At 32.4% G+C, this 12,318-nt stretch overlaps 2 protein-coding genes and 1 pseudogene across 2 annotated transcripts; 2 read left to right on the top strand and 1 right to left on the bottom strand.

Annotated features, from left to right (window-relative positions):
* Nucleotides 1-57: 57 nt before the first annotated feature.
* LOC120357776 (3-hydroxy-3-methylglutaryl-coenzyme A reductase-like) lies at nucleotides 58-786 on the bottom strand (the record flags this gene model as incomplete). Its single annotated transcript, XM_039449268.1, has 1 exon — nucleotides 58-786. A coding segment is annotated over one exon (450 nt), but the record flags the coding sequence as incomplete, so codon positions are not given.
* Nucleotides 787-798: 12 nt separating this feature from the next.
* Nucleotides 799-1,342, top strand: LOC120357777 (annotated as a pseudogene).
* Nucleotides 1,343-2,460: 1,118 nt separating this feature from the next.
* On the top strand, nucleotides 2,461-12,225 carry LOC113002657 (juvenile hormone esterase). The gene is given in 11 exon segments (XM_039449270.1): nucleotides 2,461-2,500; nucleotides 3,973-4,028; nucleotides 5,169-5,303; nucleotides 6,724-7,012; nucleotides 7,403-7,588; nucleotides 8,084-8,295; nucleotides 8,425-8,457; nucleotides 9,901-10,057; nucleotides 10,825-11,145; nucleotides 11,396-11,540; nucleotides 11,657-12,225. Coding segments are annotated over 11 exon segments (1,731 nt in total). The 3' UTR covers nucleotides 11,814-12,225.
* Nucleotides 12,226-12,318: the final 93 nt, after the last annotated feature.

The following is a 12,318-nucleotide window of genomic DNA, read 5'->3' on the forward strand; positions in this document are numbered from 1 at the left end:
CTGATTTATTATACAAGCACATAAGTAAGATAAACATGAGCGTTTCGTGCAGTAACACAATTTGTTTCATTTCTGTATGATTTCGTGTAACAATAGAATTTTTCTTTTTATGATTATTAAAAATGCTAAATATTTTGGACGGTACGCTGACGATGGAATTACGCGAAAAGAGATGCCTACTAATTATGGAAAACGGGATCATTCATAAAACCAGTTCCTCCCGAGCGACGCGTTAAAGCCCACGTTACGATAGCGAAAAGTAAAAGTCTTACAAAAGCGATAGTATTTCATGCGGACTACTGAGCGTTACATTCGATTACTGATTTTGGTTGGGTTTCACTTTTGAATTTTACAATGCCTATTATGTCTCGAATGGCTCTTGACCAAATCCTCGGAGGCCAACGCAGCCATCAACGATAGCTCTGCAGCAAGTACAGTGGCGCAAACAATTTGGGCGAGTCTTTTGGCATTTTGAGGTTCCGTGGGATGTCCACCTTTGATTCCCAGCATCCCTAGGCACGCTCCTTGTGCCGGTAGAACAGTGCCACCGCCAATCGTGCCGACTTCGATGCTGGGCATCGTGCAGGTCATACGTAGATCTTTACCATCTACACCCCACAATTCCGTCAATGTTAGACAATTGCTGCTAACGATGTTTTGTGCTGGATCCTGTCCAGTGGCGATGAAAATTGCGGTTACAATATTGGCGGCGTGAGCGTTGAAGCCGCCTACACTGCCTGCCAAGGCTGAGCCGATCAAATTCGTTTTATTGTTAAGCTTAACAATAAAAAGAATTAAATCGGCTCAGCCTTGGCAGGCAGTGTAGGCGGCTTCAACGCTCACGCCGCCAATATTGTAACCGCAATTTTCATCGCCACTGGACAGGATCCAGCACAAAACATCGTTAGCAGCAATTGTCTAACATTGATGGAATTGTGGGGTGTAGATGGTAAAGATCTACGTATGATCTGCACGATGCCCAGCATCGAAGTCGGCACGATTGGCGGTGGCACTGTTCTACCGGCACAAGGAGCGTGCCTAGGGATGCTGGGAATCAAAGGTGGACATCCCACGGAACCTGGTCAAAATGCCAAAAGACTCGCCCAAATTGTTTGCCACTGTACTCGCTGCAGAGCTATCCTTGATGGCTGCGTTGGCCTCCGGGGATTTGGTCAAGAGCCATTTGAGACATAATAGGCATTGTGAAATTCAAATGTGAAACCCAACCGATGAAAATGTTTCACAAAACAATTATTTTGTCTGACTATATTAAATGTGCAAGTAATATATCATTGTCCACCGAAATTGCAACGTAAGATGTAAGACTAAGAAGATAATTTATAGAACCTAATTATATTTTATACGCAATGTGAAATAATTTACAAATCTACACGTTGCAATTACAGTAAATAGTAATTCTATAGTATATGCTTCTAAAACATTTTCATCGGTTGATTTTCATTTTTGAATTATTCCAATATTTTGTTTATACTAATCGCTGTAATTTAAAAATATACCCAATTGCATTCTTAATTTCAAAGATGAGTAATGCTTCAGAAGAATGTTGCGTTGCATTAATAGCGAATAATAACAAGATTACGTTAATCATGCAAAAGTGAGCGAGAGAGTGGGAGAGAACGAGAAAATGCGTTAGATAGATTGCACTTGTAGAATATTATATTATAAATAAACTTCTTTTAATTCCAAATTAATTATTCGAACATTTTATTCTTTGATTAAATTAAATATAACATAAAAATTAAATGTTCTACGTACGTTACAACTTTTTATATCAATCATGCAAAATTTTATAAAAATGCAATTTAATAAAGCATTCCTATGTACTCGTACTTAAAATATACATATAAAATTATACTTGTAAACATATTAATACATAATTCATCAATAATTATGACTTTACAGATATTGTGAAAAACTACTTAATTCATGAATACGTATTAACTCACAGGTAATGCAGAAAATAACTGACAAAAATAATAATATTAACCCTTACTAGCCAACGTGGGGTTACGTTTTATGCTTTCATTAAAGAATACACCGTAATGAGATGGTTTTCATTTAAAATTTTACTTGGTTGTTCTAGTATACGATTAAAAAGTGAATTAATAATAATAATTGGTGAAACTACGTAATCATGGCACGTACTGATATATGCAACGCGGAAAATTTTACTCGGACGCGAGTGACCCTACATTGGCTAATGAGGGTTAATTATGTATTCCGTTTTAAACAAATAAAAAATGTTGCAAAGGCTAATGAGAGTCAGCGCTGTATTCCGTTTCGTTACATAATAAATTTATGTGTCAGTTATATAAATGTATTTAAAATAGACGTATAAAATTGTACTTTTACTATGCAATTTATGAGTAATATGTTTTATAATTGAATATATAAATAATATCTTATGATTAGTATCATATATTAATAAAGTCGCGCACTATGACAAACAGCAGTGAAGTGAGGAATAGGACGGCAATAGGTATGAACACATTCATATTTCAATTTCAAGCCCAAAAGTACAAAATCTGGACAGCTCTGTTTTAACATGTTTTCAATAGAAATTACTGATAAAAATAATGATATTGTGATTTTTTTCTATTCTATTAACCGAAATTATTGAAGGAGAACCTGTGAATTCTTTCAATAACATTTTCGTGTTCTTTAATCCTTGTTTTTAGTTGTCTTTTCGTTTGACCTACATAACTGGTTTCACATTCTTGCCAACTGGCCAAACTAAAAGATTACAAAAATTATTTACGTACTGTTTATGTATCATTTACTTTGCATACTTTGCACAAATAATGTAGAGAATTTAAAAAAGATTGACACTTATATCATTAATTTAGAATTCATTTTCAGATGTAACAACAACTCTTTTCGAAAACTCTTTTTACATTTTTAAATGACTGATGCCATAAGCCAAAATTCTTTTTAAATCTGTGTGTTACCTGGGTATACACTGTGTTCGTCGTATATGTATACATATTTATTGCATGCGCTGTAAACCTTACAAAAAGTCCAGTAATAAATGTAATTCTTCAATTATTGTATTCAGTAATTTATTAATATATTTTATGATTACTAATAATTATTAATAAATCATTATTTAATTATTTTCTATTTCTAGTATTTACATACCGATAGGTATGCTGCTTAGTATTAAGTATAGGTTGTAAAATAACGTTATTACAATGAATAAAGCTTATTGAAACAGTTAATTTTTAATCCCACTTGGAATGTTTGTTATTTTTCTCAGAACGCACACATTTACAGTGTATAGACCAAATCACGTATACTCTAGACTCTAGACTATAGACCGAGAAACTAATCAATCCTGTCTTTTCCGTAATTTTTCCAGCGCCTTCATCATGAATAACAGTAGAATTGACGTCTATTAAGCTAGCATACCAACATGGGCACAATCACTTTAAACGTACAGAGGATTTAGTGCTCTTTATGTGCTAATTTATTGCTCTAATCGCGATTTTAGTGCTCTAGCCGTTTAGTTAGAAATCATTTTTCTGCTAACTTTCAAAAAAGTTAGAATGCCCATTAAGAAAAAAAATAATTAAAAATAAAATGCTTACGCTAACATTTAGTGCTAATTATGTGCTTTCAAAATGAACACATTGAAATTTTTGTGCTCATCCCCTTTGACCAAAAAACCGCCCCCGACGTAAACACGCACAAGAGTAAAGTGCCATTTAAAGTATGGATAGCGAATTAGTTGTAGGCTTAAAATATACTTCTATTTATGTGCTCTCGGAATGTGCACATCAAGATTTTTGTGCTTAACCCCTTTGAGACAAAAACTGCCCCCGACGTGGACACGTGCAAGTATAAAGTTTCAATTAAAGTATGGATAGCGAATTTGCTGTAGGCTTAAAATATACTTCCATTTATGTGTTTTTGAAATATGTACGAGATTTTTGTGCTTAACTCCTTTGACAGAAAGATCGTCTCAGACGTACAAGAGTAACACGCACAAGAATCAAGTGCCAGTTAAAGTATGTAACTATCTATCCAACAAAGGTACACAAACAAAATATTAATATTGAATGAACGATTTATTGTTTCATATATAAGCAAGAATATAAAATCTTCTTAGAAGAATTTAGAGAATTTTTTTCTTCATGTAAGGAAATTATATCTGTTTAAGATTGTAAATTCTTTCAAAAAGAAGTTATATTCTTGCTTATATATGAAAGAATAAATTGTTAATTTGATATTAACTTTTTTTCTGTGTATCGATCGCGAAACACATCTATGATATGACGACGTAACAAGAGGAGGCCGGTACAATGATGTCGCAGATTTTAATAAAATTTTATGGGTGTGTAGTATTCATTCAGGCGTTTATTGTAGTAAAGCTGTTTGTTGCGATACTTAGGCATTCTCGAAAAAATGAAGATTAAATATATCTAGCATCTATAGTACCGTTATAGAAGATCAATTCTCGAATAAGCGACGTAGCATAGGACATTAAGACGTCGACTGGTACGCTGGTAAGCATTTTATTTTTAATTATTTTTTTTTTAATGGGCATTCTGACTTCCTTGAATGTCCACGTCGGGGGCGGGTTTTCTATCAAAGGGATTGAGCACAAAAATCTTGATGTGCACATTCCGAGAGCACATAAATAGAAGTATATTTTAAGCCTACAACCAATTCGCTATCCATCCTTTAAATGGCACTTTACTCTTGTGCTTGTTCACATCGGGGGCGGTTTTCGTGTCAAAGGGGTTGAGCAAAAAAATCGCGTTGTGCATATTTCGGAAGCACATAAATAAAAGTATATTTTAAGCCTACAACTAATTCGCTATCCACACTTTAAATGGCATTTTACTCTTGTGCGTGTTTACGTCGGGGGCGGTTTTTTGATCAAAGGGGATGAGCACAAAAATTTCAATGTGTACATTTTGAAAGCACATAATTAGCACTAAATGTTAGCGTAAGCATTTTATTTTTAATTATTTTTTTTCTTAATGGGCATTCTAACTTTTTTGAAAGTTAGCAGAAAAATGATTTCTAACTAAACGGCTAGAGCACTAAAATCGCGATTAGAGCAATAAATTAGCACATAAAGAGCACTAAATCCTCTGTACGTTTAAACTGATTGTGCCCATGTTGGTGTGCTAGCTTAATAGACGTGTAGAATTGAAATATGCGTGAACGAGGGAAAATTAATTGGTATCACAGAAAGAGATGTTTATGACGATTATTACATCGCCTTTTGAGGAATACCATATGCGAAACCGCCGATTGGAGAACTCAGATTTAAAGTAAGTAAAGTTTTATTATTACAAACAAGTTTTTAAAACTTTTTAATTTATTTAATTATTAATTAAATTAGTTTAAATATTAGAGGTTAATTAATTTGAATTTTTGTTATTTTTTGCAACAAATTCTTAACAGTATTTAATATATGGAAAAAGACCTTCTTTTTGGCGTCATCGTCATAACAAATACAGGATAGATTAGCACCATTATTATTAAATTGTGATTATCAATAGTGTGACATCATTATTCTCGTTCAACTTAAGATGGTGTTTTAATATTGAAAATTTATTCGGCGTACAGTTTAATAAACTTAAAAATGTATTATAAAATAACATAAGTACTAAGAGTCTGTTATGATTGAATAGGACTCATTTAATGAGTTTAATCATTTAATTAGTTATTTTTAAATTCTTTAAATACGTTTAAAAAATTTTCCTTAAATAAAGAATTACCGTTATAAGAAAATTATAATTAATACTGATAAAGCAGTTCATTAGTATAATATATAATTATTATACAAATAAGTTGTTTTTCACATTTATTATTATATAATTTTATTACATAATCTAGTTTTTATTATACATAAGTATAAAATAAAAAAATTAATATAATAAAATATTGTTTATTTTTAAGAAAATATTTTAATTAACCACATCAGAGATAATGATGATAAGAAAATTTTCATAGAAACGCGATCATTTAGAAAAATTGCTAATTATAAACGATTTATTTCTAATATAATTTGATCTTCTAATTTGTTAAATATAATTTGGTTAATATAAATTAATGATTAAATGCAAAGATATTTGCTACGATAAAGAAATAAAACAGTATAGTCATCCAGAGCGCGCCGTTTCTCATTCATACGGAACTTAAAGTGCTTATTCATAGTTTTAATAACTGCTCTCATTTAAAAATTATTATTTGATCGCAATATGTTGCGCAAGGGAGAAAGGTTATGGGTGTTTTCCAATTGCTTCACACATCTTAACACATATATACGTACACAAGATTGCACAAAGTGTAACATTGTACATGACTTAATTGAAACAAAGTATGTACTAATGTGTACGCTTTGCACAGATTCGGATAAAGTTAGGATTATTTTTCAATGGATACCATATACATGCCTTTAACACTTTTTAATGATAGAAACTGCGTTTCCATTGTTTCAACCTCACTTATAGCTACTGTGGTTATTAACTATTTAATTGGACTAGAAAACACTAGCTTACGCAGTCGACTAATAACCCTCGGGTCAAGTACAGATGTGTTGACAATTGGAACGCAACTTGTGTCGCCGTGTGCACGAAAGTGTCTAAGAAGATTGAAATTGGAATGCACCCTATTATTTCTTCTGACACAGAGAATCGCACCATGTGCGCAAATGGGTCATCCTATGAACGCATTTTACATATTTAGGATCCGGTACCAGCAGAACCGTGGTCCGGTAGTAGAGACGCCTCGAAGTATGGAAACAACTCTGTTCAAATAAATCTATTAACAAATAAAATAGTGGGCAATGAAGATTGTCTCTATTTAAATGTATTTATCAAGAAAATCAAACCTGGGAAGAAACGCGCGATAATGGTATGGATACACGGCGGTAGTTTTAGTAGAGGTTCCGGTGATGCAACCATGCACGGACCCGATTACATAGTGCAGAAAGACGTAGTTTTGGTTACCTTAAATTATAGACTAGGTGCTCTAGGTACGTTATTCGTTTCCATATGTAGTAACTGCATTGTCATTTGTATCCGGCATTTTAAAGTAGTAAACGTTTAGATTTTAATGATTATTTCTCTTAGATATGTACTTTTATTTTATAGACCATACCGCGGACATTTAAAAAATACAGACTCGCAAAAAGAAAAAAATAACATAAAAAGTTAAATCAATCTTTGTTTATAAATTTGTAATACATTTACAACCTCTCTTCTTTTTTATTTTCTGCATGGAAGACTATTTGCGCTCACACGAGCGGTGTATTAGAAACAAATTATAGCGCGATTTATTTTATTCCTAGATGTAAAATAGGATCATTAATTATTTTTTATTGAGATGAATCAATTTGACAAAAACGATGCATTTATAAATTCAGGATTTTTGAACCTCAACGATAAAGTGGCAACGGGTAATCAAGGTCTAAAAGATGTAATTTTGGTATTACAATGGGTTCAAAAAAATATATAACAGTTTGATGGAGATCCAGAAAATGTCACTATCTTCGACGAAAGTGCTGGCGGAGTCATCGCACATTGTTTAACTTTGTCTCCGTTAGCCAAAGGTATTTTGTCGATATAAATTGATACATGTGTAACAATAATTTTAAATCTTCAAATAATCTTTTACATTAATTAATCATAAATTTTTTTCAGAATTAAATTGTAATTTCTTAACAATAAAAACATTATAACATTAATATGTTCAAAAAATAAGAAATCTACAGTTATATTAAATAAATAAAAAATTTGTTTGTTCTTTTAGTTAATTTTACGTAAACATAAAAAATGTTTTACTTATAACTTTTCGATGATTAATTCAAATTTCAATTGTAAATTAATTTTCTGAGATAGAGAGAGAGAGAGATAGGGGGGGGAGTAGAAAAAGAGAAAAATAAGAGAGAAACTTTTAATAAGGCAAGATTAATCAAAATTATTAAGGAATTGATGTGATTACAGGAATTAAAATTGATATGAAAATATTTTGTATATTGTAAAGAACAAAGAAGAAAGATTTAATGATGACAAGTTAGAATTAATTTGTTACAACTGTTTTACAGGTTTATTTCACAAAGCGATATTACAAAGCGGAGTTATGAGATGTCCTTGGGCCTAAATTGAACAACAGTCACATTCGATGAACAAAGGTTTTCGGCTTGCCGAAAAACTTGGCAAAGTAACCACAAATCCAAAAGTCGCTTACGAATTTCTCAAAATAATTGATGCAAAGAAGCTTATAGAGACTCAAGAAAAATTTCTCTTGACAAAAACGGTAATTTTTTAAACATTTCATTGTAATTATACAAATGTAATAAATTATAATATGTAAGCTGCAATATAGGTTATGCAAGAAAAATATGATCTTTAATCTCTTTTTTATCTTTTAATGTCTTTTTTGTAGGAGATTCAACAACACTGTTCCATGGTGAAAATGGTATGTTTATAATGGAAGAGTCACAAATGCGCACAAAACCAGTCAGACACAGCCAGACACAAATTGAAACGGACACGCGATGGTCCCAAACGGACACGGTCCCAATTGGACACAAGTTGAAACAATATTTCATAAAAGTTTTTTACCTTATCAAATAAATAAGTCTGTCGTGTACTAAAAATGGAAACTTGATAAAAATTAGCAAAAGCCTTTACACAAGGTATTGTTATGAAATAACATTTTATAAAATTATTGCAAAAATTTTTTGCTTTACTAAATTGATAAGTATAAAACAAATAAGTTAAAGCGGGCAACAGATGTCTGCTTTACAACAAAATTAATCTTTACTAATTGTTTTCTTGTTGTAAAGCAGACATTTGTTGCTTGCTCTAATTTAATTTGTTTTACACTTATCAATTTAATAAAGCAAAAAATTTTAGCAATGATTTTATGAAACGTTACGTTTCACAAGGATACCTTGCGTTGAGGCCTTTGCTAATTTTTATCAAGTTTACATTTTTAGTGTACGATAGACTCATTAATTGAGTAAGACAAAAAATTTTGATATTATTATATTAAGTATAAAATTATACTTTATACAATATAATTAAAACAGTATAATTTCAAATTTTGCACACTTTCTAGCACGACACATGCACAGCGCATGCTCGGTTCGTTACAGTACGCCGCGCTAACAGGTTTTTTTTAGAGAACCTCTAGGGTTGCGTTCAGATTCCTCACCCGGGTGCACCATGATGTCGTTTTATCTTTGTTGTTTACCAAATGTTAAACAAGGATAGAATGATGTCTGGGTGCACCCTGGTGGGGAATCTGAACGCAGCCTAGGAGAGAGAATCGCCAAGGAGGGTCACGTGACCGACTCTGTGATTGGCTGGCGGAAATGTGTAGATTTTGCATTTGCGACGTCAATGCGTTGACAAGCTTCGTCGCGAGGAACTATCAGTGATTCCGCGTAATGGGTGCTGGCCAATGCATTGACGTCGCAATGCAAAATCTGCACATTTCCGCCAGCCAATCACAGAGTTGGTCACGTGATCCCCCTTGGCAATTTTCTCCCCCAGAGGTTCTCTAGGTTTTCTAACTCGTACAATGCTGCAATGGTCAATTTTATAAACGATTGATATCTCGATTTGCTGGGCAGTCCGTCGCTTTTTTCTGTCAGATTTTTTATTTCATGCAAAAACGCGTCGAATGAGCCTGATCACCTCCAATTTCATCAAAATTGGAGATGAGATGGGGTATTCTAAATAAATACCTCAACTTACATCCGATTAGAATCCTATCCGATTGGACTATCGCGTGTCCGATTGACACACCAGCTGTGTCCGATTGACACACCAGCTGTGTCCGACTGGTTTTGTGCGCATCTAAAATCCTTCCTATAAATAATTTAATAAACATTTAATAAACTATTTTTGCCAGGGCCTAAGATTTACACCTACTTCGGATAACGAATCATCGAAACCAGTTTTTCCGGGAGACTTAAAGAAATTTATGAATCGCGGGGTTAAGGTACCATTACTTATAGGTTTCACCAATTGCGAGGGATCTTTTATTGTAAGCAGTAATATTTGCGGATGTGAGTTTTGTTTTTTGTTTTCATTAAATACATTAGTTTACAGGTTTTAAATTTTTATGCAAAAGTTATGTTATTTAAAAATAACATAACTCTGAGATTAGGTGACGTAGCAAACATGCCAATTGTTTACAATTAACTCTGCGGAGCTCACGGTCCTAAACGATTGAGTTTTTGTCCTCGCTGGATATGTTCTTGCTGTGAACAAAGTATAGAGTCTATACTATAGACACATTGGCCGTACAAATTTTACATTATTCCACTGCTAAAAGATATAAGAACAGCTGCTGTTTGGGGCTGAGTCGTCAGCGGTCTGTTTAAAAATATTTAAAAAACATTTTTGTATGTATCTGTCAAATTAAACGTGACCTCAACAGAGTTAAGTAAAACTTTTAGGGATAAAATATTGTACAAATCTATGTAAAGTTTGATTAATCCGTAATTTTTTGAGCATATACATATATTATTCGCAATTGCATAGCAAAGAGAGACAGCTTAGCTGTGAATTTGAATGCCGGGAGCACTCGAATGAGCGCGAGTGAAACGCGTAATATTTAAAAACCCGACTGCACGCCTATTGTTCCGTCGCTGAGCACGACGACGTGAGCGAGAGAAGCCGGTGATCGAGACAGGCGGAAAGATCAGATGATCCGCGAAATGAATATATTTGATATATAATTATACATAAACATTTTTCCCGAGTTGCATCTCAATATCATGCATCGATTTATATAACAAACACTGTTAAAATATCCTTAAAATTATTTTAGACTTTACTAAAGAAGAATTAAAAAAATTCGATTCCGATTTTAAAAACTCCAGCATACATTCCAGCATTTTATCTATGCTGCCAAAGATATCAGTTACAGTTGAGAACCTGCGAACTTTATATTTTGGTGATAAAGCAATATCAGAGGAAACTATGGCAAATTACGTTGATTTTCTTAATGACGAGTTAATGTATCGTAGTGTAATGGAAGTAATGGCTATTCAGACCAAGCTGAATCATAACAAAGCGACATATTTGTATAAATTTTCATACGAGAGTGAAAATTCTGTCATGAAAAAACTATTAAATATTAAATACCCAGGTATTATCACTAATTAATTTACAACTATCTAAAGATCTAAAAATTTTTTAATTTTAGAGAATATAAATACATTCATATCGTAATTGTAACATAAGAAGATTTAAAATGTTTCTTTTTTCATTTAAATAAAAATGGTTCCGTGTTATAATATTTAATTAAAAAAATAAATTGCTTTTTTCAAATATTTGAAAAGTTAATTTATTGGTTTAATTAATTGTTTAATAATCAGTTGATTAAAAATATTTTATAGGTGCGTGTCATGGCGAGGAACTGCCGTACTTGTTTCATTTTTCTAAGAGAAAAAATTTAGGTATATCTCTACCTGCGGTTGATTCGAAAGATGGTAAGATGATACACCACTTAACACAAATGTGGACGGATTTTGCCAAAACAGGGTACGAGAAATTTAATGTTTTCTTTTCTCACAAATTTCTTAGCGTATCTTTTTAATCACAATATTTCAATTTTATAAAGCATTTCGCATGTATTAATGATTAATTATGCAATTCAGAAATCCAACGCCTACTACGAATGCATGGTTACCGGTGACCGGTTCACAGGGACAAAACAATTATATAAATATTGATGTAAATTCGCAAATGAACGTCTTCCGTAAAGGAGAAGAAAGTTGGAATTGGGAAGAGAAGAAACATAAATTGCGGCGCTAAAATTTTATCTACGTTAAGATTAGATTTCTTCGGCACTTTTCCCAGTTAACAATAAATAGGGGCGTAATAACGTCACGGGATATAAAGGGGCATAGTTGATAACTTTTCAGAGATGTTACTATGTAATGAAATGTTATGTAATAACTACTATTGGATGTATCGATGTACTATTGGATGTATGGATATCTTACCATATGCTGTTTTCAGTTTTTATATTATTTTTAGTTTAAAGTTGTTAGAAATTATTTAATGTATTTGCTGTGCTTTCCGCAACTTTAGAGATGGTTAGAATTTCTGAGTACATTTGCGTAAGAGGTAAGCAATAAGAAAATTCTATTTTTTATTACCGCAAGTACATTTATGTTATTAATTGACTTTTTTTGTCACATTAATAAATATTTATATAAATGTATTTATTCCCTGTAATGTTTCATATTATTAAAGTAAATTTATACACTTTGGGGCATAATGGGACACTAGAACACGGAGCAAAATAGTGCGCGTA

The sequence above is a fragment of the Solenopsis invicta genome, chromosome 5, assembly GCF_016802725.1.
Source record: "Solenopsis invicta isolate M01_SB chromosome 5, UNIL_Sinv_3.0, whole genome shotgun sequence".
NCBI classification, from domain to species: Eukaryota; Metazoa; Arthropoda; class Insecta; order Hymenoptera; family Formicidae; genus Solenopsis; species Solenopsis invicta.